Source organism: Canis lupus, chromosome 7 (assembly GCF_011100685.1).
Source record: "Canis lupus familiaris isolate Mischka breed German Shepherd chromosome 7, alternate assembly UU_Cfam_GSD_1.0, whole genome shotgun sequence".
Lineage (NCBI taxonomy): Eukaryota > Metazoa > Chordata > Mammalia > Carnivora > Canidae > Canis > Canis lupus.
In genome coordinates this window covers 656,898-684,395 of record NC_049228.1, presented here as the reverse complement: position 1 = coordinate 684,395, position 27,498 = coordinate 656,898, and the positions used below count along the sequence as shown (strand labels likewise).

The window sequence follows — 27,498 nt, the reverse complement described above, 5'->3', positions numbered from 1 at the left end:
TCAGCTCAGGTCATGATTTGGGGTCCTGGGATGGAGCCCTGTGTGGGGCTCCCCACTCAGTGAGGAGTCTGCTTGTCCCTCTTAACTTCCCCCCACTCGTGCTTTCTTTCCCCACCTTTTCTCTTTCTCTCTCCTTCCCTCCCTCTCAAATAAATAAAATCTTAAAAGAAAAAAAAAGAATGGTACAAAGACCCCTTGTATAACCTTCACCAAGAAACCACATTCAAATTTCACCAGTTGTCCCAGTAATGTTCTTCGTAGCAGAGGGCTCCAATACAGGATCACACATTAGACCTGATTCTCGGGCAGCCCCAGTGGCTCAGCGGTTTAGCACCTGCCTTCAGCCCAGGGTGTGATCCTGGAGTCCGGGGATCGAGTCCCACATCAGGCTCCCTGCATGGAGCCTGCTCCTCCCTCTGCCTCTCTCTCTGTCTCTCAAGAATAAATAAATAAATAAAATCTTTAAAAAAAAGAAGAAGAAGAAGACCTAATTCTCATATCTCCCTAGTTGGTCTTTCCTTACCTTTCATGACCTTGGTATTTTTTAAGATGACAGGCCTGTCATGTATGTCCCTCAGCTTGGGCCCAGTGTTTCCTCATAAGTAGACCCATTTTATGCATTTTTTATACAATGTCACAGAAGCAATCCTTTGCTGTTCTCATTTTGTCCTAACAATTTGTCCCTACTGGTAGTGTTGAGCTTTGATCACTTGATTAAGATAGTGTGTGCTAGGTTTCTCCATAGTAAAGCCCACTTTTCTTCCCTCATGATTAATAAATATTTTATGAGGCAATACTTTGAGATTATGTAAAATCCAGTTCCTCATCCTATTTTTATCTATTAGCTTTGGAATCCACTAATGTTCCTTTCTTGGATTGATTTTACATTGATGTTTGCCAAATGGTGATTTTTCTAATTTCATTACTCCTTCTACATTTATTAGTAGGCATTCTGTTGTAAGGAAGAACTTTGTCTCATTTCTTTTTTCATTCATTTATTTGTATTAGTGTGTGCTCGTAGGTTCCTATGTTGTTCAATGGGTTATAACTTTTCACTATCATTATTTATTTTGATGCTCAGAGTGTTTCAGGTTTGGCTTTTTTAAGCAAGTCTCCATGTCCTTTTGCCATGTTTCCATTATTAAAGTGCTTCCTTACTTTCTGACACGAAAGACCCAGGCCCATTTTCTTATCCCTGCCCCAACTCTGGAATTAGTCATTTCTCCAGGGAATCCTGTTCCTTTTAACAGAGAGTGGAGCGTAGAAACTGTGATTTGAGCGCTAGGTGCACGGAATGCTGCTGGAGTGTTGCTCTTCCCACGTTTCTCAGTGCAGAGAGCTAGGAAATACATAGATAGGTGCATTTAGTTAGACACACATGCACGCACATATCGTTACATCTTTAGTTATTTAGGTCTGTATATATTGAAAATACATACCTTCGATACCTTCACTCCTGCATATCACAAGGTTTTATTCTAAGTTTCTCTTTTTTCTTGTTTATACCTACCTTCTCCAGCATTAAGAAACCTAGCTCCCATTGGCCTCAATATGATTATTTATTTGCTCTACCCCCCTGTATAAAGCCAGTCGTCTAAGTAGAGCAGGTTACTGTCTCTCGGTATTGAGAGAATCAGATGAGATAATATATGTTAAAACACTTTAAAAGAGTTTACCACTGCCTAGGAGTAGATATAACAAAGAAGTGAAGAGACAGGAATGATAGTTGGGAGTAATAGGCTTTTACATTTCCTCTTCAGTTGCCAATGAGTAATGAAATCACTGTATAAACTGTACAGAAACAGATCAGGGAACTGACCACATTTCATCTTGCCATGCTTTGAGGAATAGTGTAACCTGGTGACTTGCATTCTGGAGAGTGAAAAAGTATCCCTCCTAATCCCTCCCTAGACAATCTGTGCTTGCTATGGGAATGTTACTATTTAGGTTTACATCAATATTTCTTTTCTAAGTGAAGAGATCTATAGAGAAAAACTCATTCTTATTAGATGAGATTAACTATATAACTAGGATCTAAAACACAAGATTCATAGATCTGAATTCCCAAAATAATTGGCCTTTCAGACACAGTCTAGTTCTGGCTTGTGGTGGAATTGAGCAGTCTTCTTCAGTTTTTTAGATTGAGAATGAATTAAGACCTCTTTTATAAACCCTCATCCACCTGTATTCCTCAGACCAACCCCCAAGTAGCTGATCACTTCCCTTCGTTTAATTTTACAAAATTGGTCATAAGAATAAAGAAGATGTCAAGATAATTAGAGGGAAAAAGAGTGGCATGCTGGGAAGAATTGAAGGAAAAAGTATAAATTTCATGTAGGAAAAGGAAGGGCAGGATAAAGTTTCCAAGAGCCCAGAGGGAAGTGAGTTGTTACTTTGGGGCTAAACCTATTGGCTTAGAAAGCATTTGGCCTAGAAATGTTGGATAGGGTAGTGATGACAACAGAGTGCAAAAGATTAAATTTGAGATGTTTCAAGGCCAAATCCAAAAACCTTCAACACCAAGCAAATAAATTCCTTTCTTTTTAACTCTTAATTGTCCCTGTGGGTAACTCAGCCCTGCATTCTCACATTTCCGCTTCTGTCTCTGCTTTTTCTCTTCATTTCTGACTCTTTCCCTCCCCTTACCTATACCCTCTTTCCACCTTGTTCTTCCCTGATTACAGCATTTTAGAAAATGCTGGTAAGCTGTATACTCAGAGATTCAGCCACTGAAGTCTCTGATGTACAGAGAGCTTCCTTTGCAGTGGGCCAAAGTTTCCATTTGCTGGGCTTCCTTGTGGTGTGGCAGGAATGCCATGTCATCAAAGTGAAACATAAAGGGCCCAAAGGTGCGTTGACTCATGTGTCTGTCAGGGCTTTGTTACTTGAGAGATCCAGAAGTTGAAAAGTCCCCCTTCTCCTATCTCGCCAGCTGTTTGGAGAAGTCAGCCGGTGAAGCCGCTGCTTACTCTAACTAACGCGGTGGATACCAGAAGGTTTGGTGGGCTTTGCCCCTGAGCCTGTCCCCAAAGAGCCTCCCTTTATTCCTAGAAGCTGGCAGGCTTTCTTTTCCTCCTGCAAGTGGCAACCCGAATTCTGAGTTGAAAGTGAATCTTTGCCCTTGGCTCTTCTCCAGCATTCCTCGCTGAGCGAATAGGGATTTGGAATGTCAGAAAATAGAAGAGGGGAGGGGAAAAGATGTGTGTATGACTGTGAGTGTTTATATGTAAAAGCAGCTTCGTCTGGGAGGACTTAGGGAAACTTGACTTCCTCAGATGGCTTCCTTCTCATAAACTCTTGGTTCCTTATTTGTATTTTTGTTTTGTTTTTTTGTTTTTAAGTTGTTTAACCTGAATTTATCACGGCAGTTCTAAACCCCTTCCAGCCCAAGTGGAGTCAAGCTAAGGAAAGAGCATGATTTCCAGAGCATTTCTGTTTCTTCCCTCTGGATAAAGTGACGGTAGTTCGTCCCAGGCTCATCTCCGGCAGGATCCAAGGTCATCTTTCCTCTGGGATTTAATCTGGTGTCATCGGGAAACTAGACTCAGGTTTTATTGGGGAGCAAGTCTCAATAAGAAGTGTCCTTTGGGAGAATCAAGGACTCGATCTAGGCATACAAGGTGTGGCTCAGCACAATACCCTCCGTCGTAAGCTACCAGTCCCGAGCACTTGTGGTTGAAGCTGGACTGCAAATATTGATGGAACACGCCTCTCAGACTCTGTTTAACTGTGGACTGGTTCAGAGCACAAGACTATAATTTACAGGGTGGCTTTTATCCTTTATTTAGTTCTATCCAAAGTCTTCTTGCATCAACTCAAAAGGAGAGATTCCCTGAGGGTAACCTGCAGGGGCAGTTTCCCAGCTTTGCGTGAAGAATCCAGTGGTTGAGTGTCTGCCTACATCCTGAGGAACCATGTCCTCTTTATATACCCGAAGTAAAGAATTCACTCGGAATAGGAAATCTCAGTCTGATTCTCCCCCAGCATCTCCTTCCCCGACTGCCAAGACACTCCGAGTAAGCAGCGTTTTATTTACATATGTTCATAGTTGTGTTAAAGGTGGAGAATGTGTCTGTAACTTGGGGAGTTAGGTTTAGAGCGAAGGCATTTCAGAGCATGTGGGAATCGGTAGAGGAAAAAAGAAAATTTGCAAGTAAAGATCCCGTTAGTTTCTCTGCAGGAGGTTATAGTTCATAATACTTACTGTAGTCTTAAGTAAAAGCAGATTTAAATATGTTAGACTTACAATTTCTATCTTTTAGCTTTTAACCGTCAGTTGTAAGCTGCCTGGGAGTAAGATTTTAGAGTCCTTGTCACTCTTACAGGCGTTTCTTAATTTCTGTGGTTATTTTTAGTTGCTCCCTTTCCTGTTTTTTTGTGGGTCAATACTATGTTTCTAGAGAAAAAGCTCCTAAATGGCCACAAAACAGTGTACATTAAACTTCAGTTATGTGCAAGCTCCTCGTGAACGTTCGTGTAGGCGTGTGTGTGAGAGCGAGTCTACCCTTGCCCGTGTTGTGTGCCCACTGAGCGATAGAGAGAAAGCAAAATGAGCAAGGAGTTACGGACACTCGGAGTCTTTCTTCCTCCTCAGTCTAGAAATTTCATGCTTACGAAGTCAAAGAAAGAACCCCTAGCTATTGACAACCAGCTGTGTGGAGGTGTTGGTAGTGCCCTAGGCAGATCCACTTGAGTTTTTTTCTCGAGTGTGTGTTGTGGAAGTGATTCGCATCTGACTTAGTGTCTTCCTCTGATGGGAACTGAAAATGCAAGGACTGCTACCAATAGCAGGCGATGAGAAGCCCCGATGGGCATATTAGGTAGTAGGCAAGGTAGCAGCTCCTTCTTAGGGAACAGGATTGTGCTCTGCTATCTACACAGAATAACAAGTACGATGGCTGTAGCTTCCTTATTTGGGGAGCTGTGGGGGAAAATCTGCAAGAAACCTGAATTGACTACTGCATTTCTTTTGAGTTATCTTCTGTTTGTTTTCAGCGTCTTTCTCATGGGATAGATTACCAGACAGTGGTATTTGCTATGTAACATGTGGGTCTGGAGCATCAGCTAGGAAAGTTTACCAGAATTCCAAAAAGATTTGGTTATAAAGCTCTTTCATTCATGAGTTCTTTCTGTGACAGGACTGAGAAGCTCGAGTGTCTGTGTCACCATTGTTGAGTTCTGGGAGTTTCACAGGCTGAGTCTTTCCTTTCTAAGAAGCCATCGATGAGGGGCGCCTGGCTGGCTCAGTCGGCCCAAGCCTGAGCTTGGTTTGGCTCAGGTCATGATCTCAGGATCATGGGATCGAGCCCTGCATCGGGCTGCAGACTGAGCATGGAGCCTGCTTGGGGTTCTCTCTCCTCCCTGTGTCCCGCCCCGTTCACACACACGCTCCCTCCCTCCCGCTCTAAATTAATTAGATAAATAAATAAAAATAAAAGGAACTGTAAACATAGTTATTTAAAAAAAAAAAAAAAAAAAAAAAAGAACAAGCAGCAGCAGCAGCCACAGACTGCTTCCCCCTCAGCAGCCCTTGGGTACTTTTTGGTGACTACCATTGAGGTCCACAAAATGGAGTACTTTTACTTCAGTAGTGTTTGTTTGTCTGTTCCCTCTTATCACACTCAGCGGCACCTTTGGTGTAAAGAGCCCCTTGTTAACATTTGTTCACTGCTGTGACACAGTTCCTGGAGTGATGCGTGACACCTCATGAGCACTCAACAGAATCTGTTTAGTGGCACACACCCCTTTTCCTTTTTCTCTTTGAACCCATTTCTTCTTTATGGTTAAGTGCTCCTTTCTTCTTGTCTCGGTCCTAACAGCTGCCACCCACCCTTTCTACCCTCATTCCATCCCCCCATCCCTGACTTTTTAGACAGAGGTCACAGTGGGAGAGAATTTGAAAATTCGGTTTATAGGAAACCAACACGTGGATGGCCTTAATAAGAGACTGCTTCCCAATTTCAGCGGTCAGTGGCTGTGGAGTCCCATAAGAGTGCCCGTTTACTGTAACCAGCTTCCAGGTCCACATGGCCTTAGGCTCTACTATAGAGAATGTGGATTTTCATTTATCATTCATGGTCCATTATGTCGCTTGTGTCTGTACGTCTGAGAGGGTGAAAGATACGCCAGACCAGTTTGGAGGCTGTTGGTACTAAAACTAAGACTTCTCTCCTAGGCTTCCCCTGTAGCCTGTTTGCTCTCACGTCCCAACTTATTAGGGTGCTGCTTCCCAACTGGTTTAAGGCTGCGACCGTCCCTCCCCTCACTGTGTGTGGTGCTCTTTAACGGCTAGTGTGGCCGTGGTGATGCTCATAGGCCTCGGATGCCCGGTTACCTGCCTGGCTGCTGCTTCACTTTCCTTACCTCATTTAATCCCCAGCCACCCTGAAGGGTGGGTGTTGCTGTCACCATTTTACATACGAGGAAACGGAAATACACGGAAGAGAAGTGGCTTACCCACCCCGTCAGCTAGTAAGCAGCAGAGCCTGGTCTCTCTGGCCTCAAAACCCGTATTTGTCCATAACGCTGGTTTCGTGCCAAATACACTGGAAAGTTAAGGAATCAAAGATGACAGTCAAAAGCTTGGGTAGCTGTGGGAATCCAAAATTTAGGCATAATGAGGACCCAGAAAACTACAATTATGGAAAGAGGAAAGCAGTGTCTGCAGACCAAGGGAGGGAATTGGCAAGCTATACGGAATCTCCCACGCCTGATTCTAGAACCCTGGTCAGAGCATAGGGAACCGTGGGTCCCCCAGAGCCTGAGCCCTTGTGGCTACAGGTCTTCATATCTCTCTCAGAGGCAGAGAAATACTTGAGTAAGGATGCTGGGAAGTGTCTGTGCATCTCAGAGTTAAGGTCAGAGCCTCTCTCTCTCCCCATGCAAACTTGACCAAGTGCACATTCACTTTTCTGTTAGAAACTGCACAAAGAGGTGTAGCCTCTGAAGCCAACATTCTTCAAAACAAATTATTGAAATTTTGAGCCAGCGTATAAATATTTGTGATTTTTTTTTTTTTTTTACTGTTGTTAAAGAGGCTAAATATTAAGTGTTTCCATATAAGGAAAATGCTTTCACAGGGAATTTTTAAATGATAGCCATTCACACGGGGAGGATATTTAGAACACCTTGCCCTTAGCCAGATGTTCAAGAAGCGGCATGTGCAAACTATAAACTGCAACTCAAACACATATGATTTTTAACTTGAGAAAACCAATAGCAGGATGATTTCTCAGTACTAGAAAACAAACTTATCTTACCATTCCTTTACTTTTCAACTCTCAACAGCTTCTGGTACTTTTAATATTATGTAATTCAGTGTTTCTGTACTCGATAAACTAGGACCATTTTAGTAATATAAAAATGTAATGCTTGCCTAGAGATTGTGCAACTAGTATCCTCCCTAATGAAAAAATCACTTATATACGGAAGATAGCGTGTCTTACCAGCTAAGATTCTACTTTCTCTAGTTTGTATTTCAAAAACAATATATTTCCATTCTCTGAACACAAAATTACACTGTTAAACATGGTCTTTAAAAAAACACCCCTCTCTTGGGCAGCCCAGGTGGCTCAGCAGTTTAGCGCTGTCTTTGGCCCAGGGCGTGATCCTGGAGACCCGGGATCAAGTCCCACATCAGGCTCCCTGCAGGGAGCCTGCTTCTCCCTCTGCCTGTGTCTCTGCCTCTCTCTCTCTCTCTCTCTCTCTCTCTCTCTCTCTGTGTGTGTGTCTCATGAATAAATAAATAAATCTTTAGAAAAAAAGATACCCCTCTTTCCATAAGGAAAATATCCACCATCTATTCTTTTAGTGTCTCCACCCCCCATCCCCCACTAAAATTACTATTCTAAGTGATATGCTCCTGATATTCCTGTTTTGGTTGACCCTGAATAGTGAAATAATTTTTTTTTTTTAACGAGTCTTTTGGCTTTCACACTAGGTTCACACTAGTTCAATATCTCTTTGTCTGTAAAATTTGGGGAGTTCCCTGAGTAAAAGATCTACTCATCTCTGATTTTTGTACCCAGGGAAGGCAAAACAACTTCCAGATTCATTCAGATTTTTTTTTAAGATTTTATTTATTAAAAAAAAAAAAAAAGATTTTATTTATTTGAGATAGAGAGAGCACGAGTGGGGGAGAGGGAGAAGCAGACTCCCTGCTGAGCTCAGAGCCTGCCTCAGGGCTCCACACAGGCCTGGATGAGGGACTCAGTCCCAGGACCCTGAGATCACAACCTGAGCGAAGGTCAGACAGCTAACCGACTAAGCCACCCGGGTGCCCCAGTTCACTCATATTTCTAATGGGAACCACACCAGCTATCTATGTATAAGAATTTGAAGGCTTAGCCACTGTTCTCACACTCTGAAGCAACTACATGAGGTGCAGGGTTCACACAATTAGTAGAACAACTTCCTTTTGATGTATTTTTCCAACATTGAAAAAGTAAGAATTCTGAACTACAAATACATTACACACCTCTAGCTCTTGCTTTTTAATCACCATTTATATGATCGAGTCTCAAGTATATAAATTCTGTTAATTTAGAAATTAGTCAATTTAGATGGTTTAGCAGTTCTAAATCATCTTGAAAACAAGAGCAAGGTAATCATTGGTGGTCAATGCTCTCAAATTATTATTGGTAATTTAGCAAAATATTTTTCAATACAGGTGTATCCAAAGATAACAAAATACAAAAGAATGTCCACATTGTAGGGCTTTAGCTGATATTACATTGAATAGTCTTGAAGTAAGTAGGTCATCAGCCGAACCCTGGGAATCTTTTAACTAGACAGATTTTTATTGAATTGGTTGGTATTTATGATAATAGGATTGGGCCTGCATCTATAAAACAAGATCAGTAGCATTTTCCCCATTTAATCTGGATTTATATGTCAACTGAAAATACGGAGATTTTTCACAAGGTTTCTCTCCCCAGCAATTAACATAAATAAAGGGAACAATTAACCAACTTGTTTTGTTTTATAACCAGCTCTACAAACTAATGAGAGAGCATTTGATAAACAAGCAAGTGATGAAGGATTTCTGCTTTCACGAGACCTTGTCTATGTGGCCACTCGGGTTCGGAGTCTCCCCTCTGCCTCAGCATTTCAGACTGTCAGTATTGACGGTTGTTCTTTGCATGTCCTTTCTGCTCTCCTGTGACAAACAGCAGTTTAGTGTATAATCTTACCCTTTTTACGTGTCATACTACATCTGGGCACTACCAATCTGGAATTCATTTTTCGCTTTGCTTTATAATCCATTGTCATGAAATGAGAAACGTTTGTCTGGGTGAATAAGGCTAATTAACGGTGCAATCTGTTAACCATTTTTTTCTAATTAAAACCACTAATGTATCTTTTCTTTCTTTTTTTTTATTTCATTCAAGAAAAGTCAATAGCAGTAATTCTATGACCCAATGAATCTTCTTTTTTTTTTTTTTTTTCCAATGAATCTTCTAAGCAAGTGTAGTGGAACCTGTAGAAACAAACACAGTTCCCCGTTTGGAATCTTAGCTATATAGTGGACTAGTTAACCCATGTCCTACAAAAAACTGGATGAGATGGCGTCTGAAGTCATGGTTTTTTGACCAAAAAACACTGGGAGTTTTGAAGGCATCAGTTCCTTTCTGGGAGTTTCCAGGTGACAACACAGATGCAAGCCCAGTCCTACCTTTGGGCCTCCAATTTTCTGGTTCCATGATAAATGTTTATCAAGCCCACCTCTATTTTGAATCTTCCCACCATTAACATTTCATGAGCATCTGCTGTGCTGTACACTGGAATTAAAAAATGACAGGTACAGCCCTTGCCTTCAAGGAATTGACAGTCTAACTGGAGAGAGAAAAATGAAAATCGAGTACAGCGTGTTTTTTGTTTTAGAAGATCAGTCAAGTGGTAAATGCATTAGCCAGATGTTTAAAGAATAAAAGGGGCACCTCAGTGGCTCAGTTGATCGGCTCAGGTCACAATCCCAGGATTCTGAAGTGCCTGAAGCAGCCCTTCAGGCTCCCTGCTCAGTAGGGATTTGCTTTTCCCTCTCCCTCTGCCCCTCCCCCTGCTGTGTTCTCTCTCTCTCTCTCTCTCTCTCTCTCTCACTTGCTTGCCTGGTCGCAAATAAATAAAATATATATATTTTTTAAGATTTTATTCATGAGAGACAGAGAGAGGCAGGGACACAGGCAGAGGGAGAAGCAGGCTCCCTGCAGGGAGCCCGATGTGGGACTCGATCCCAGGACTCCAGGATCAGGCCCTGGGCTGAAGGCAGGTGCTAAACCACTCAGCCACCCAGGCTGCCCCAATAAAATATTTTTTTAAAATAAAGAACAATAAAAGATAGGTGGTCAAAGGAGGAGGAAATTGCATTACAAAAGTGGAAAAAATATATGAGAAAGTATAGGATTATTTTGAGAGCTACAGACTGGTGAGGCTAGAACAAAAGATATATTTAGGAATATAATAGGAAATGACACTAGGGACACAGCAGGAACCAGGTCATATGGGGCTTAGTATGTCATTCTAAGGATTTGGAGAGTTACCCTGTAGATAACTTGAAAAGTTGAAGTAAAGTGGCTGTGATCAGAACTGCTTATTCAAGAGCTATTTCTGGCATCTATGGAGGCTGGATTGTAGAGGCAGGGTCTGAAGGTTGAGCCTGTTGCCCTGAATGCCATACTCCAGGTGAGAAGTGATAAGGGCCTGAACAGAGACATTCCCCAGGCAGTAGGGAGAAGCACTCAGCTACTTGGAAGGTAGGACTGACAGACGGGAACCGATGGGATGGGGGCGAGGATGAGCCTGTGAGAGGGCAGAGTGAGGGCTGGCTCCCAGGTCTCGGGTCGAGGTGATTCAGCAGAAGATGGCATGTGCGGGAGGGAACGGGACATGAAGTGGGGAAATGATTACACTTTTGAGAAGTCGAGTTAGAGGTTCGGAGCGTTCAGATAGTGATATCCAGGAATGATTTGGTCTAAAGCTCAGGAGAAGATTATGGGCCGAAAACACTGATATTTATGATTAAGCCACAGAAGTGGTGAGCTTGTCTGAGGAGCAGATGAAGCATAAGGAGGGAGCTGAGAATAAAACTTGGGGGCGGAGCAGGTGGTAACACCTAGCAGGTACCCCAGCTTCTCCCTGTGGTTTTCCGGCCCGGGCACCGCTGGAATCCCAAGCAGGAAAGCAGGCGTGTATATTGTTTATTTGTTTGGAGGTACTATAGTCAACTATGATACAGTGATGAGCTTTAGTTCCCAAAGAATCCAGAAATTTAGGAGGTCAGTTTAGGGTCAGTTAAGAGTTTACGGTTCTAGTTTTATTTTCTGTACATAATCAGCTGTGCAACCTCAGGTGGTTTTTCAAATTTAAAAAAGTTCCCAATTTGTTCAGTATTTTTTACTTCTCTTTTTTGATCATAATATTTGTGTGAACAGACAACAATTATTGTCAGAAGACCCAAGGGAAGCAACTCGAGTTGGCTTTCATCTGCCTTTTACTCTTTTTCAGCCCCTTTTTTCTGTTCTAAACCTGTTTATTTTATGTAGTGAGTGGCAGTTATCCATCCGCAACGGAGGGGTTAGTTCTCATCACAGCCAGTCTGCTTAGGTTACACAGTGCAGGGAGTTTTACCAATGCGACGATTAGGTAAAGATACTCAAATTATGTCTGGACTTTAACCTTTATGGCTCATTATGAAAACAATATTTTCATATAGGAGTTTTTTTTTCCATATAGGAGTTTTTATACTTTTGTGTTTATTAACTTCATACAGTTGGTTATTTGGGAGAGAGTATAACTATCCAGACAGTAAATAATGACCTTAAATGTCTGTAGGTTAGAAAGGGTAAGTAGGAATTGGCCTGGATTATCAAAATCTACAAATAATCAAAACCGTTTACTTGAGTGCCAAGGAATTTGTTTGAGCTTATTACCCTTGCAGCCAACAAGCATTGGCAGAGCCAAAGGACCAAAGAGCAATGGGAGAGAGGATGGAAAAACAGAGAAAACTGTAGTTAATATCGTTGCTAATACTCCTCAAACATTCACTATATGCCAGTTGCACTCCCAAGCACTTAACATCTGTTGTCTTATTCAGTGTTTTTGATAACATCATACATTGGGCACCATTTCCCCTACTTTACTGATGAGGACACTGAGGCAGAGAGAAGTTAAATAATCATTTAAGGTCATGGAACAAGTAAACGCTGGAGCACTTAGCCAGTGAGCTGTGTAGCCAATCCACTAAAACTGTTGTGTCTCCATTAAATAACTCCTAAATTATTGCTAATATCCCTGACCACTTAACCTATTTTGAAAAGAGAGATTGTGATCATTAAACTGTATTTAAAGGAGGAAAATCCTTATAGAATAATTCAGGAAGAGGCAAATATAAATTAGTAAAAAGTCAGAATTTTGCATCATCTCAAAATAGTTATATTATTTGTAAGTATCTGTAGTAAAATGGTTGCTAAGGAGCAAAGATCTGCAATCTCCTTAAAGGTTGTAATCTAGAATTTTTAGTGTATTAATTGTATATAAGTAGTTACTCTAAAGCCATTTATAAGTGCTCAAAAATAGATCCTTTAAGCAAGGTCATTTCCCTTATTTTGTTTATACTATTAATTTGCTTTATAAAGTCATGTTTTTAAAACAGATGGTACAAAGGGTCTCCAAATGGCTCAGTTGGTTAAGCATCTAACTCTTGATTTCGGCTCAGGTCATGATCTCAGGGTTGTGAGGTTGAGCTCCGTGTTGGGCCTGGATATTGCTTAGTATTCTCTCCTTCTCCCTCTGCCCCTTGCCCCATAAAAAATAAATAAAGATACAAAGGTATGCTTGAATTCAGGACTTCCCAAATTATAACAAGTTCTGAATTCAAAGAGTCTGAATTACTGAAGCTTTTCTTATCCAAGGGACTCTTCTCCTGCCAAAAAATCAAGCAAATTGCAGTTACATTCCCCCTCCCAAATGTCTTCATTGTAAAATATCTGTTTTGGGAGCAAAATTTAGCTCCCTAAATCGAAAGACTTATGCATCTAAGGTCTATATGGGGGGTATAAAATGGTTTTAGTGGAAAAAAAATTTTTAAAGCTTCAGTTATCTTTTAGAGCTTCCAGTAGCAGCACTCTGGGATAACTGTGGCCCTAACAAGGTCCCAACTTGTGCCAGACTTCCCCAATCACTTATGATAGTGTCTTTCTTCATGACCACCTAGCTTCAAACTCCAGACCATAAACCCATTGGGCCTGTTCTTTCCATGAAATGTTGCTGAAAATCTCTAGTCAGAATTGGTCTCTCTCTCTCTTCTGGCTACTTTTTTATTTGTCGTGTGTAGCAGAAAGTCTAGTGTTTGATCACTTTCTTGCCTCCTCCTCTGGTTGTTTTATGGATGTGCTTTTCGCTCTTCCTCAAAGAAGAGCTCTTTGGTATCAGAGGCCCATGTCTTAGATTCTGCACGTATCTATTCTATTCCTCTAAGTATCATTCACAGAGCTGGGCACACAGACGCACTTAAAATATATACAAAGAATGAACACTGCTGCCTGTTTAGATCTGATCTCTCTGTTCCTACCCCATTTGGCCACCTGGAAAGGAGGTCAAAGGCCACACACTAGAAAATCCTATTTCTGAAATGTAGGCCAACCATAGGTCTTCCCAGGGCAATTGAGATAGCTGTCTATTGCAGTTTGCTAGTGCATCTATAGCTCTAAAATATGCCAGTTAATATTTTAGCTTCTGTGGGGACAGAAAGAGAAAGGGCTAAGAGCAGAGGAAGCCCCTGAGTTTGTGTAGGACCTACTGAGAAGTTAAAAGGTTTACCTTACGTTATTTAGGTTCCCAAGTAATTATTTCCTCTTGAAATATGAGGTCTGGAGGTTTTGATTCATGGCCTCTTCCAAATTTGAAATAACTGCTGCCCAAGCAGGCTGCTAAATGCTAAATGGTGCTAAAGTGACACCATTTAAAGAATATCCTTCTCTTCCCAGGCTTAATGGCTGAAAGAGTTGTTAGTGGTGGTCAGCAACGGCGCCTGTTGAAGAGCCTTAACAGAGGAGTGGGATGAAACTTCTAAATGTAGGACTTCTTGAATGCAGTACCTAACAGTATTTGGGGTGGATGATCAGGCTGCTCTTCTCCCGTGTGCACTAAGCCTTGCTCTTTTGAAGCCTCTGAATGTATTTTATGGGCTACCATTGTTTCAGGTGGCTGGCACAGCAGTGAGGACCTAAAACTCTGAGTTGTGTGGACAGTAAAAATATGTTTTAAATGTGAGAAATGTGACCCACGTGCGAGAGTCACAAGTTTTAGAGCTACTCATTCTCCTCAGTCATTTTTTTCATCATGTATAGTATGCAGCATGTGAAAGGCTAGAAAGAGAGTGTGCCTGAGCCTGCAGATACAGTCATGGATAATAATGGCTTACAAATTCTCTTAAATATAAAATGGCTTGCTTTGGATATTTTAGGGAGACCTAAGTATATGCATATATTTCCTTCTATGATAAATGTGATTTGTGAGTTCCAAAGGAGAAATTCTTCAGTAGCTAGGAATATCCACAAAGAAAAAGCATAGGCCTGCATAGAAAATAAGAACCGGGAAATTCCAATATTGAGGTAGCATCATCTATAGATACAACAAAAGATAACTACTTCTATAATTTAATAAATAATGATTTATCTTTTAAAATGTAGTGGGAAAAAATAAAAAATAAAAAAATAAAATGTAGTGGGACGTCTAGAATAATGTGACGGGGCATTACATCATCTCAATTCTACACGCGATATTACATTGACTGGATAGTCCCAACCTGGCAATGATATTTTTCAGAAATATTTATGATCCAGGTGCGCCTGTGTGGCTCAGTCATCAAGCATCTACCTTCAGCTCAGGTCATGGTCCTGGAATGCCCAGATCGAGCCCCAGGTCGAGTCGGGCTCCCTGCTCAGCGGAGATTCTGCTCCTCTCCTCACTCGTGCATTGTCTCTTGCTCACTTGATCTCTCTCTCTCTCTCTCTCTCTCTCAAATAAATAAATACTTGTGATATAAACTGAATGTTAAGGACTGTATTTGACTTTCTTGTTTGTTTTTGTTCCACCTGCGTTAAGTAATTAGGAAAGACAAATCAAAGAGTATAATATGATAAAGCTATATGCAATTTAATACTTTTTTATTTTTGCAATTTAATACTTTTAAAAGCTAAATTGTGTTTCAAAGCACACTCACCTACATGTGCAGCTGCTTGCATGGATGTACATGTTTCCCCAGTGCAAGACTGTGCCCTCAGCATTATTCTAGTTCTGAATGCATATAATCACCTAATTGCAGCTGATTGGCCATATACTATTGATGTTTCTTACCTTGAGGAAGCTATAAACTAGACTGTGTTTTTCTTTTAAAGGGGGAGTCTAAAATGGTTGGGGAAGGGCAGCCCCGGTGGCTCAGCGGTTTAGCACCACCTTCAGCTTGGGGTGTGATCCTGGAGACCCGAGACCGAGTCCCACATCAGGCTCCCTGCATGGAGGCTGCTTCTCCCTCTGCCTGTGTCTCTGCCTCTCTCTCTCCTCTCTGTGTCTCTCATGAATAAATAAATAAAATATTTAAAAATAAATAAATAAATAAATAAATAAATAAATAAATAAATAAATAAAATGGTTGGGGAGTCTTTTATGGTTGGAGTCTAAAATGGCTTCCCAAAGAATCTGGCCTAATCTCCAGAGCCCAGAAATATGATGAGATGGTTCTCCTCTGATTATGTTATGTGACACAATTCCCCTTAGGATGGGGAGATTTTCTTGGGTGGCCCTGATCTAATGACATGACCCCTTAAAGAAGCACTTTCTTGGCTGATGACAGGGGGAGCCAGGGAAATTTGAAGTGTGAAAGGACTCAGGATGCTGTTACTGGCTTGAAGATGGAAGGGGCCACATGGGAAGGAAGGCGGGCGTCTGTAGGAGCAGGGAGCTGCCCCCAGCTGACAGCCAGCAAGGAAATGGAGAGCTAAGACCTGCAGCCACGAGTAACTTGGTTCTGCCAACACCCTGAATAATTTTCCCCCAAAGCCTCCAGATAGGAGTCCCGCCAGCAGACACCTTGCTCTCTGCCCAGTGAGAACCTGAACAGGGAACCCGTAGATCTATGCTTGACTTCTGGCCTGCAAAAACTGTGAGATAATAAATGGATGTTTTGAGCTACTACATTTTATTATAATTTGACAGCAACAATGGAACACTAATGTAATTGAATTTTTGTATGATATTTAGATGTGGAGGAAAAAAACCAATACAGGTTTCATCATCACTATCCTCTACTGTCACACCTTGGTGTAAATCTTGAACGTTTTTTGTTCCACCCACATGTATATTTCCAAACTGTGCAGGATCCCCAAGGAGATTACTGGAACGATACAGACTCAGATCTCTTTCAAAGCTAGAAACTGGTAGACTCTCCTTTCAAGTTTCTTAAGAACCATCTGTTTGAGTTGTAAAGGGAATTCTTCCCTTACGGTAGAAAGCTAGGAGACCTCTGCCTCTCTTAGACATTTGTAGGAAACCAGAATGATTCTTAAACTCAAGAAGTTAAAAATTAATGAATGAATGAATGAATAAATAAAACAAACAAACAAACAAACTCAAGAAGTTATAGAATTATATCACCTGTCAGCTCCAAAAATGAGTAGATTTGCAGTCGCCCTACGCATCCACAAGGCTCCTAGTGCTTGCAGCTACACTCCCATCATTGACTTGTTCGTCATCAGGCATTCATGTGAGGACACTGAAGGGAAAGGCTGGTTCTCTGTAGGCCGTCCCAGAATAGTTCAGATTGTTGCCCCTGGCTCAACTAGTGCACGAGAACATGATATAAAATGTTCTTTCTGCTTCGTCCCTTTCAGGGAAAATGTAAATAGGAGATTTTTTCCCATCGCTGTGGGGTCAAGCCCTAACTCCAAAGGAACATAAGTTAAACCCTTTTCAGTCTTGGCAGTAGACATGTGACTTGGTCTCATTCCTTTCCCTTGGGCCCAGCTTTCCAGAGCCACAATTTTATTTTAAACTTGGTCAAAGGAGTTTGGTTTTAATTATGTGCCTTCCTGAACTCCTGATAACTTTCAAGTTAAAAGCTTTTGTGGGGATTTTTCTAAGCCAGTCTCTGGTGTTTTGAGAGCCCTACACATTTCACAAATCAAAACCGGCCTGGTTCCTGTCCCTTTGCCGGGTTGCCATCTGAATTAATGGCGATCTTCACTCTGTTCTTTTATTAGAAACAGGTCCCAACCAATGAGATTATTATGGGAGAATTTCAAGAGGCATGAAAGGAAAGAGCCTGCTTCTTGGTTTGGTTTTTTTTTTTTTTTTTTTTTTTTTTAACTATGGCCGCCTTCTAACTAATTCTTTTTATCTCTGTTTTCTGTATTCATACTGGTTTCTGAACAGCTTTTTGTCTCTTCCGCTCCAGGGTCTCACTCACCATATCTAGTGCCCCCAGCTGGGCCATAAAAGCGGTGAAAATAATTCCTTCTATGAACAGTTTTTATCTAGTATCAGACACACCAGTCTCGCTTCAATGGCCATCATTCCTCTTCAGTAGAAGGTGGAGGAGCAGCACTCTTTAACTAAAACATTCAGAGAAGTTCCTTATACGACTTCCAGACCAGAGCGTGTGACATCATACACATGTGCATTAACCTACAAACAGGACAGATACTCATGCCTTCTCTAAAATATATGATGTCATCACGCACAGAAAAGCTCTTCAGACCCTATTGAAATAGTAGAATAAGAGTAACTGTTCTGTTTTTAAAAGTGAGAGCCCAGGGGCACCTGGTGGCTCAGCTGGTTAAGCGTCCGACTCCTGATTACGGCTCAGGTCCTGATCTCAGGGTCTCGAGATCAAGCTCTGCACCATGCTCTGTGCTCAGCACACGTTCTGCTTGTCCCTCTCCCTCTACTTCTCCCCCTGCTGTGTCTGTCTGTCTCTCTCTCTCAAACAAATAAAAATCTTTTAAAAATATAAAAGAGAGGCACCTGGGTGACCCAGTGGTTGAGCGTCTGCCTTTGGCTCAGGGCGTGACCCCGGGGTACCGGGATCGAGTCCCACATCGGCTCCCCCGCATGGAGCCTGCCTCTCCCTCTGCCTGTGTCTCTGCCTCTCTCTCTCTCTCTTTCATGAATAAATGGATAAAATCTTTTTAAAAAATAAAAATAAATAAAAGAGCCTGCAGAAAAGAAATAGGGCTATTGCCAGAACATAGGTAAGAGGAACTCACATTTCTAACTTCTAGAAGATCCTAGATTTAGCTTGGGTCCCTGAGCCCTGTGTTGTAGGGCATCTTCTTATTTGCTGCCCACTAGGCCGACTTCTTAGAATCTTCTCTTGGAAAACCTTTGGTGTTCATTTCCCCAGCCTGTGTTCTGCTTGCCTCTTATGATGTCACTTCCTGGCTTGCTATTCCCCTGAGTCCACTTAGGCAAGCTCCCACTCTATCTTGTCTCCCTCTCTCCACATTCACTCAGGAGTCTCCCTGCAGGGATGGCAGTCAGCTTATTAGAATGAGAAGCAGTGTCAGGATAACAGTGAACTGTGCTTAGTTTGATTGACAGCAGGATAAAAAGGGGAAATTGAAGTTAAGTCTCTACCAATTCAGAACCTCTGCTCCTTTTACCCAAGACACCCAAACTTTTCTCTCCCTAAATCTAACCAGTGTTTTTCATCAAACACCAGATTATCTTGAACATCAAGCCAAGCAAAACAATGGTTTCTAGAGGTATTCCACCCATGAGAAAATGAGGAAGTGTGATCTAAGGTTTTTATCAGAAGCTGGGAAATTGTACCCTAAGTCCTGTATATGTTTTGTTTTGTTTTTAAGAGAGAGAAAGGGTGGCAGGAGTGCGAGGGAGAGGGAGAGAGAATCCTAAGCAGGCTACATGCCCAGCCTGACATGGGGCTCAACCTCAAACCCCTGAAATCATGACCTGAGCTGAAATCAGGAGTTGACCGCTTAACTGACTGAGCTACCCAGGCGCCCCATCTCCTGTATACTTTTAAGCTGGCTTGCCTTCCAGCCCTATGGGAACACTCCTCATAAACTAATTTCTATTACGATGAGAACATCATTGCCTTTAGAAATCCCAGTTGTCTTCCTTCTTTGATACCGTTTGTGTTATGGCAATGTACTGCCTCTACTGTATCCACATCTTGATTCTTGAAGTTTATATGCTCTCCTCTAATTGGCTGGGTTGACCTTCCCAGGACATAGCTAAGGTAGCCCTTGAAAGCAATAAAAAATAAAGAAAAAATTAAAAACCTAAGGAGTCCAGATAGCTCCAAAAGTCAGGTAAAAGCAAGGGGCAGGGGGTTGGGGGGTTGGGCGGCAGCAGGGGGGGAATGTCAGAGGGAGTGAGGAAAGATCAAGGATTAACTTGCAAGTCCTACTTTCTCTCCTCTCTGTCTCCCCTCGTGTCTACTGGATCACTCATCACCTAGACATTATTTTTATTAAAGTTCACCCCAAAATCAATTGATAGCACAAATCTTAACATGCCTAAAAAAAAAATGATGAACAGTAGACTGTGATATTTGCTCTTGGTTGTTCCTGGGCAGAAATCAGGGTCATTCACCAGCGTCTCAAGTGGCTGTAAGACACATCTCCTGCCGGGATGCCTATAGGGACAAGAACTGGTATGGCAAGCACACATTTGAGCACCCTTAGCATTACCTTCCTCTCCATGCCGTCTCTGGAGAGATTGTTTTAGGCCTCTTGAAAAGCCTATGGAATCTACCTTTTCATATCCAGGAACTTGATTGCTGCTTGGCAGCTCTTACCTTTTTTTTTTTTTTTTTTTCTGTCTTTAAGTGTTCATGTTTTATATCCACCTCCTCAGTGGAGGCCAGACTGTATACACAGCCATACTATACTGCCACAGATCTGTCTGAGAACTTCCTTAGGGGTGATGACAGGGCAAAAATAGCTTTATAATGTTTTCAGGTCATTCTAAATGAAAAAGGTTAATTATATGTCATTCTTATAGGACTAAATCAGTAGAAATGATTAGCATACTTTGATATATATATATATATATATATATATATATATATATATATATATATATATATAGGCTATAAGTGATCCCTGATAAAATCCTGATTTACTTGTCTTAGTGAAAAGAACACCGTTTCTTCACTAAAGAGATAACTGCCAGAGTCTATAGGGCAAGCAGAACTTAAAGCTCAAGACATCTGTAGCTAAAATCTTACCCAACAAATGAGTTATTTACAAAGGAAATTAAAGCATTTTCAAGTGAAGCCCCACAGTTTAGCCATAACAAAGTCAATAAATGAACATGATTTGTCAGGAAATTCATCGGGTCTCAGTCGGTGTACACCATGTGAGGAAGGCTTCTGTTGTAGTCCGGAGGAGGCAGAGCAGTTTGGTTAAGCAGGGGTCCTCCTCCCTGCCGGAGAGGTGGTGTGGCATGTCTGTCTTTGGAGAGACTGATAAGAATGGTTCTCCCAAGGCGGTGGAGGGGGGTGGAGGAGGTGGGGATGGGGAATGGTCCTCCTGGATGGATGATGAAGTTTGAAAAAGTTAGCTCTGCCTAGAAGCAGCAAGAGAAAGTAAGTGGTCTCCTAAATTGTTAAATTGTTGTTTCATTTGCTTGCCTGTGACCTCAATTCCCTGAATCAAAGGTCCTATGTTACCACTCTTACCAACATCAGCAGCCAGTATAGTATTTTTCCACCCAAAAAGGGAATGGGGGAGGGGTGCGCGCAGGACAGGAAGCTGACACTTTGAGAATGTACCTCCTCGCAACTATCACATTTAATTCTGACCGTGAGGGTACGTGGTAACTTGCTCAGGGTCACGTAGCAAGCTGTCGGAACAACTGGGGCTCCGCTTCAGCCAAGGACATCACACTCCTTCCCGGAAACAGTAGCGGTTTGGTTCAGTGAGTCTTTACCGAGCACCCGTCATGTTCTGGTCCTAAGGATGTGCCCGGGAGTGCATGTGTGTGGATCGCAGGCCAGGAGACCTCCCCCCGTAACAACGTGGTTTTTTAAATGTATGTGTGTATGTCCTTGTGTTTCCCTCACCTTATCTTCTCAAAATTCATGACTTTTAGGAAGCCTTCATGGGTGGGCCCGCTGGTTACCCCTCTTCTCTCCTTAGCACTTACTCACCTGTTGTCCCACGTTGCTTCGGACGAGCTTGTTTATTATGTTCCTGGTGCTCTCCCTGCTGTCGTGCAGCTTATTCTGTTTATGCTTCCTTGGTGCCTCTTCTGCAGGGCTTTGCACACAGTGGGTTCTTTTTTTTTTATTTTTTTTTAAGATTTTATTTATTTATTCATAGAGATGCAGAGAGAGAGAGAGAGAGAGGCAGAGACACAGGCAGAGGGAGAAGCAGGCTCCATGAAGAGAGCCTGATGCGGGACTTGATCCTGGGACTCCAGGATCACGCCCGGGGCTGCAGGCGGTGCTAAACCGCTGCGCCACCGGGGCTGCCCACACAGTGGGTTCTTAAATTCAGTAGACCCTTAACATTTGCTGGTACGGAGTTCATTCATAATTCATGAATCTTTGGCATGTCACAATTTGTAGTTTTCCTGGGATGTGAATTTGAATTCACCTAGATGCCTTAAAGGCTGGATCTTACCACCAAGCTGGCGAGTGGGGCAAAGCCAACAGTCTGGCATCTCAGTTTTACCTGAGTAGACTTGGAGCATTTTTATACATTAATTCTTGAGAAGCGATTAAAATGCAGTTTCTTTTTTTTGAAAATAAGCTTCAAGCAAGAGAAAAAACCTTAGTTAATGTTGAGAAAGTAGTCATTGATAGTGTGGGCCATGCATATGACTCCCTGAAGATCAGTTGTAAATGAGAGACAGGGAAATTCCTCAGTTCCGGGTCTGTAAGTTTTAGGATATTCAACTCCAAGTGTATGAGAATGCTAAAGATACACCATATACTCTTCTTACTGGCCTCCTCATCTCAAGTGGGACACATCCTCACATTAGAAAGCCTTTGTTCAAGTCCAGTGGTGCTTGACCAGGGCTGTACAACAGAAGCACCTGGGGGACTTTTATCAAAGTCCTGCAGGATATTACTAAAATTTTTTACTTACTTACTTTTTACTTTACTTACTTAAAAGATAAATATTTTAAATAAATGTATTAAATCACCTAGGGGATATTTATTTTAAAAAAAATACATGTAAGAAGGCCCTACTCTAGACCTAGAGGAAGAGAATCTCTAGGATTGAGATTGGGATGTATACATTTTTGAAAAAGCACATGAAAGAATTCTGATGAATATACTCCTGATTTAGAGAGAGAATTCCTTTCAGCAAATACTTCTTGACAGCCTTAGGGGGTGGGATATATTGCGCTGTCGTGCTGTGTTGGTTGACAAACCAGTGGCTTCCAGGAACCATTTAATGCTTCTTCAGCAGAGCAGTGTCACTCAGCGACTCCTCAGTAGTCAAAGGATTTATTACTCGTTTTGTAGATTGTTGGACCTTTGTTTCTCTTCTTCCTTCTTTTGTGTGTCCTCTAGGACTTTGTTGCTCTTCAGTATCTCCAAAGAGAAAATAAGTAAATATATTCAAATCACCTGAGTTTTTATTTGCCTGAGTTCTTTGGGGGGAGAAAAAAAGGTGGAAATAAGAGGGTAACAGTCATCTATGATTTTTAAAAATGTAAATTATCAACATAATCATTTTTTGTTGTTTACAACCATACATAGACCATTGATAGATAACCAAGCTTATGATTTATATCTACATCCTTTCTTTTGAGACCCCAGAGTACTTTCTTCTTTTCATTTGCTAACCACCATCCTAGGGACTAAGGTGGGACTTCCCTGCTCCCCACACCCTCTGGCCACCTTTCACTACAAGTCTAGGCTAAAGCCAGGAACTGTCCTGAGTTTTAATATTTTTAGTTTGCAGTTTCACTGAGGGCAGGGTTGGGGGTTTGTGAACTGAAGGAAGTTAATAGAATGTATATTGAGATCCCGAGAGGCCAAATGCCACACAGAAAATCAGTCCCTCCTAGAAGACAAGGCTGGTTTGTTAGTTGGGTGGTGGTGGATAGGGGTGGGGGTGCGGTTTTTTATCATTTTATAGTTTGCTGACTTCCAGTTAAAAAAGATGCTCTCCCCAAAGTTGCAATCTACTGAGTCAATGAAGATGAGCTAAATAGCCTTTTGTGTAGTCAGTTGAGTTGCTTTTCTTAAATTGCACCCATATCTCCAACTGTGAAGTTGAGACATCTGATTTGAAAAGTGCATTTATAAATGGAAATAATAATTATCAGTCCCTTGCTAATGCTTGTTTTGTTTTTGTTTTGTCTCTTCCTTTCTCTAGCATGAAAGACTTTCTAGGTAAGACCTTTCCCTGTTTTATATGCATGCTTAATACTTGTGAGAAGTGCATGTGTAATTAAACTCAGCTTTAAATCATGTACTCATATTTCTCACCTCCTTTCCTTCCTTTTCATTTCCTCAGCCACCACAGTAGTTCAGACTTTTATTATTTCCTGCCTAAGTTAATGCAGTAGCTTCTCAACTCACCTGCTACCTTCAGATTCTCCTCCCTCCAGTTCATTTTGTATGCTTCCACCACATTGATTTTCCTAAAGCACCTACCAGGCACCGTGCTACGGAAACAACATGAATAAAACACTACCCTCACCTTCAGTAAGGGCCAAGGTAGTCGTATGGACAGGTATTATGAGCAAAGAGAAGAGGCCATTAGCCTAATCTGGTTGTTCACGGAAGACTTGCAGCGTAGATGCCCAAATTGAGATTGAGTTTAGATACGGTCATTTAATAGTGGAGCTAACACGGTTCCTTCTACCTAGATGGTGCTCTGTGATAATTTACTGAATGAGCTAAAGACCAGTGTTGCAACTGCTGAAAAATTAAGGAAGCAGATCATCAGAGTTTGGGGGAATGATCGTTTGTAATTTTTCACCTAACATTTGAAGATACAAAACTGATCTTCCTGAAGAACAGAATAGAAAATAGTAAAGATTAAGGAGCCGAAAGTATGAAGCTGTCTCCCTTTCCACCATTCCTCTGATAGAGAAGTTAAGAAGAGGTTGAGGGGAAATGTAGTTATGGGATAACATTGGGCAGATGAGTCTTATAATCTGTTTGATAACTGAGCTTGTTCTACCTTAATAATATATTCTAAAACGTATAAGCTTGCATGGGTTCTTCCTCTGCTTACCCTCTCACCAGGCACGAGCTGAAGATAAATAATTTACATCTAACCTAGCAGAAAATTAGTTTTGTAAATGTGATAGAGACTGGTATTTTGCTATAGTTAATTTTTTTGAATTCTGTTATATTATAATGGCCATTTATGAAAAGAGACTTTCCCTATAGACCTCAAAATATGTTATAAAAACTAATGCTTAAAACAGCGAGATACTAGTTCAAGAATAAACAAAGATACCAATGGAACACAATAGTCCCCCAAAAGTCACGTGTATCAGATGATTTTTCAACTCTGGGGGGGAAGAGTTATTTAATAAGTGATCATTGGGACAACTGACTGTTTGGGAAAACACATCCTTCCCTGAAGCCATACCAAAAAACAAAAGCAAAACCCAATTCAAGATGTATTACAATTTTTTTATTACAATTTTTAAGAGAAAAAGATTTTACTACAAAAGCAATAGAAGAGAATATTTATAATCTTTATATAGGAAAGACTCTCCCAGGCACGATACCATAGGGGAAAAATTGTCAAATTTAGTTATATAAAATTTAAAATCTCTGCTAGTAAGAGACACCCTAAACAGACAGAAAGTAAAGTGAGAAAATATATGTGCAGCTTATGTTAGATATTTTAAAAGCCTTGCTATATAGGATGTTCCCACAGTATAACAAGCAAAAGATTAACAAAGGCTATGAAGAGACAATTCAGAAACAAGCAATCAAAGATACTGAACCTTCCTAGTGATCTACAAATATTAAAATTAATGACAATGACCTGTTTCTCCTATTGGAATAGAAAGGATCTAGCTCTGAAGGACAGTATAGCAATACGTATATCAACATTTAAAATTACACTTACCTCTTGATCAAAAAGTTCTACTTCTAAGATTTTATCCTAAGAACATAATTGGACAAATGCTATAACTAAAAGTTATAGACAAGTCTTCTCACTGTAGCATCATTTATAGTAGCTAGAAAGTTCAAAATAATACAGGTTTCTGTCAATAGAAGATTAAATTATTATACAGCCATACAGTAGAAGACCGTGCAGTCATTTTTTTTCTAATGAGGCAGATCTATATCTACTTACATAAGATAAGGTGAGATGCTTCCGGGCATAGTGATAAGTGGAGGGAAGAGGAGGAGAGTTAGACAACAGTATGTATTATCTGGTTTTATTCATAGAAATATATATTTTTTAATGTATTTATGTGTTTAACCTTTTGCAAGGATAGAAGTAAAGTGTTAATGGGGGTTATTTCTCAGGCAGGATTATGGAGTGACTTTTACTTTCTGTTTTAGACACTTCGGCACTACTTAAGCATGTATTGCTTTTGTAATCAGAAAAGTCAGTAAAGAGGTTTCTATTTACAAAATTTTTTTTTTAAGTGTAAGAAGGAAAAGTTGTGAAGAATGTTGCAGGCCTTAGCATCGCTGTAAGACCAAGTCTCTAGGAACTCTGCCTCTCCCCCTCTGTGTCCTCCTTATTGCTCCTTGACTTCCTCTAATACTTACTTCGGCTCCCCCACCCCCAACTTTGGCAATAGCTACCACAGGACAGAGCCATCAGATGGAAGTTCCACAGCTGTGACTCTGTACACATCCCGGGTCGGGGATGTAGAGCTCTGCAAGGCTGGTTTGTACATAGCAGTTTTATGTGTGCCACACTTTCGTTTGGAAAGAACAAAGTCTGGGAAAAATGTAAACCACTATCAAGGAGCAGGATGATCATTACACTAGTGTAAACGGATCATCAGCTGAGAGGCCCTTCCACTAAGGAGCTCACTGCTCCTGGAAATGAAGCCACCATCAGCTCTCAGAGCTCAACTGCTGGAAGATGTAGCAATCCTCATCACAGGCTAACAGTCGCAGTGTGGACTGGGGAACAGAGGGTAGAAAAATAGCTGTTTGGGCACGGCGGTGGTACCCTGAAGTGAGATTCCAACTAACCAGCAGTACACCTAAAAAACGTAGCCCTCATTGCCACCCCCTCCCTATCCACCCTCCAGCTCAGAACTCCAAGTCCATATGTTTCTGATTCATTGACAGTTCATTGGAATCATTGTCTAAGAGCCATTGAGATCCAAGAAACTTCTTTTAAAAGCACACTCTTCGAGGAAAGCTGTTGAACCCCAAACTAATTTGAAAAGCTCTGAGATTTAAGTCCGTCCATGAATCCAAACAGCCAGTTTTTCATGTAAGCTCCATTCTTGGCAAATGACAGCTTCCTCCTCCAAGCCGGTGCAGCTTAACCCCAAGGTCCAAGAATGCCGGCAGAGGAGATTCAGGGAAGGAATGTGCGTTGTTTTTGGCCAGAGTTCTTAAGGGCTTCTTAGAAAAGGCGTAAACTACCCTGAAGCATTACCTTCTCCCCCATTTCTTCATTCTCAAAACCAACATTTACCTTCCATGTATCTGCCACAGGTTGGAATCAGGAGGTAGTAACCCTACAAGCAGCGATTCCTATGGGGACCGGGCCTCAGCAAGAGCCCGCCGGGAGGCCCGGGAGGCCCGCCTCGCCACCCTGACCAGCCGCGTGGAGGAAGACAGCAACCGGGATTATAAAAAAGTAGGCTCCTTGGGATCCCTGGGTGGCGCAGCGGTTTAGCGCCTGCCTTTGGCCCAGGGCACGATCCTGGAGACCCGGGATCGAATCCCACGTCGGGCTCCCGGTGCACGGAGCCTGCTTCTCCCTCTGCCTGTGTCTCTGCCTCTCTCTCTCTCTCTCTCTCTCTCTGTGTGTGTGTGACTATTGTAGATTTAAAAAAAAAAAAAAAAAGTAGGCTCCTTTTGCAACTTTTCTGTTGTTGGGCTACAACACATAAACTTCTCAGCCTTTTCCCCAGTGTAGAAAAATGAGCCTAGTTCCCATGAAGCAGTAAATAGTAGCAACTAATTTCTTTCGAGCTTCTTGGTCTGCTCCACCTCTTCCTCTAATGTCCTCAGTGCAGTAAATGTACACCTCGAATCAGATACTTAGAGGTATAGGAAAAAGTAAAGATCGACAATTGTAGACAGGAGAAATAAAAGTAGTGCTGTGTGTCTGAGCCCAGAGAGTCATTTGTAGACAGTGATGTTATTAACAAACACATGCTTTTACTGAGGACCTGCCAGTGTCAACCAAATACTTCTTGGTGATGGTACATGATAATCTGGTTTGGAGGGAGTTGAAAACATCTTACAGTTCATTTCCTTTGGTTCTTGCAGAGGAGTACCTAGCTCCAGGGGCAGACTTGAAGGCTTCCCTTTCAAGTGCTGAGATGCTGGGGGAGAAAACCATT

At 41.6% G+C, this 27,498-nt stretch overlaps 1 protein-coding gene and 1 long non-coding RNA gene across 12 annotated transcripts in view; one reads left to right on the top strand and one right to left on the bottom strand.

The window, feature by feature from the left end:
• PPP1R12B (protein phosphatase 1 regulatory subunit 12B) overlaps positions 1–27,498 on the top strand; it is a 205,135-nt gene that overhangs the window by 158,716 nt on the left and 18,921 nt on the right. For 8 of the 10 annotated variants that reach the window (XM_038541861.1, XM_038541860.1, XM_038541863.1 and 5 more), the window contains 2 exons: positions 23,358–23,374; positions 26,642–26,786. In XM_038541861.1, the coding sequence (XP_038397789.1) occupies positions 23,358–23,374; positions 26,642–26,786 (162 nt within the window). Of the gene's footprint in view, positions 1–3,222; positions 4,017–23,357; positions 23,375–26,641; positions 26,787–27,498 lie in introns of those variants that run through there. The other 2 variants (XM_038541873.1, XM_038541868.1) reach the window with 2 other exon arrangements.
• Positions 972–18,417, bottom strand: LOC102154785. 2 transcript variants are annotated; one of them, XR_005361783.1, is made up of 4 exons: positions 18,261–18,413; positions 9,059–9,157; positions 6,461–6,545; positions 972–1,339 (listed from the first exon to the last, which is right to left on the bottom strand). It is a non-coding gene; the product is annotated as an uncharacterized LOC102154785 (long non-coding RNA). The 2 variants fall into 2 exon arrangements; XR_005361782.1 differs by lacking the exon at positions 9,059–9,157 and having other exon boundaries at positions 977–1,339; positions 18,261–18,417.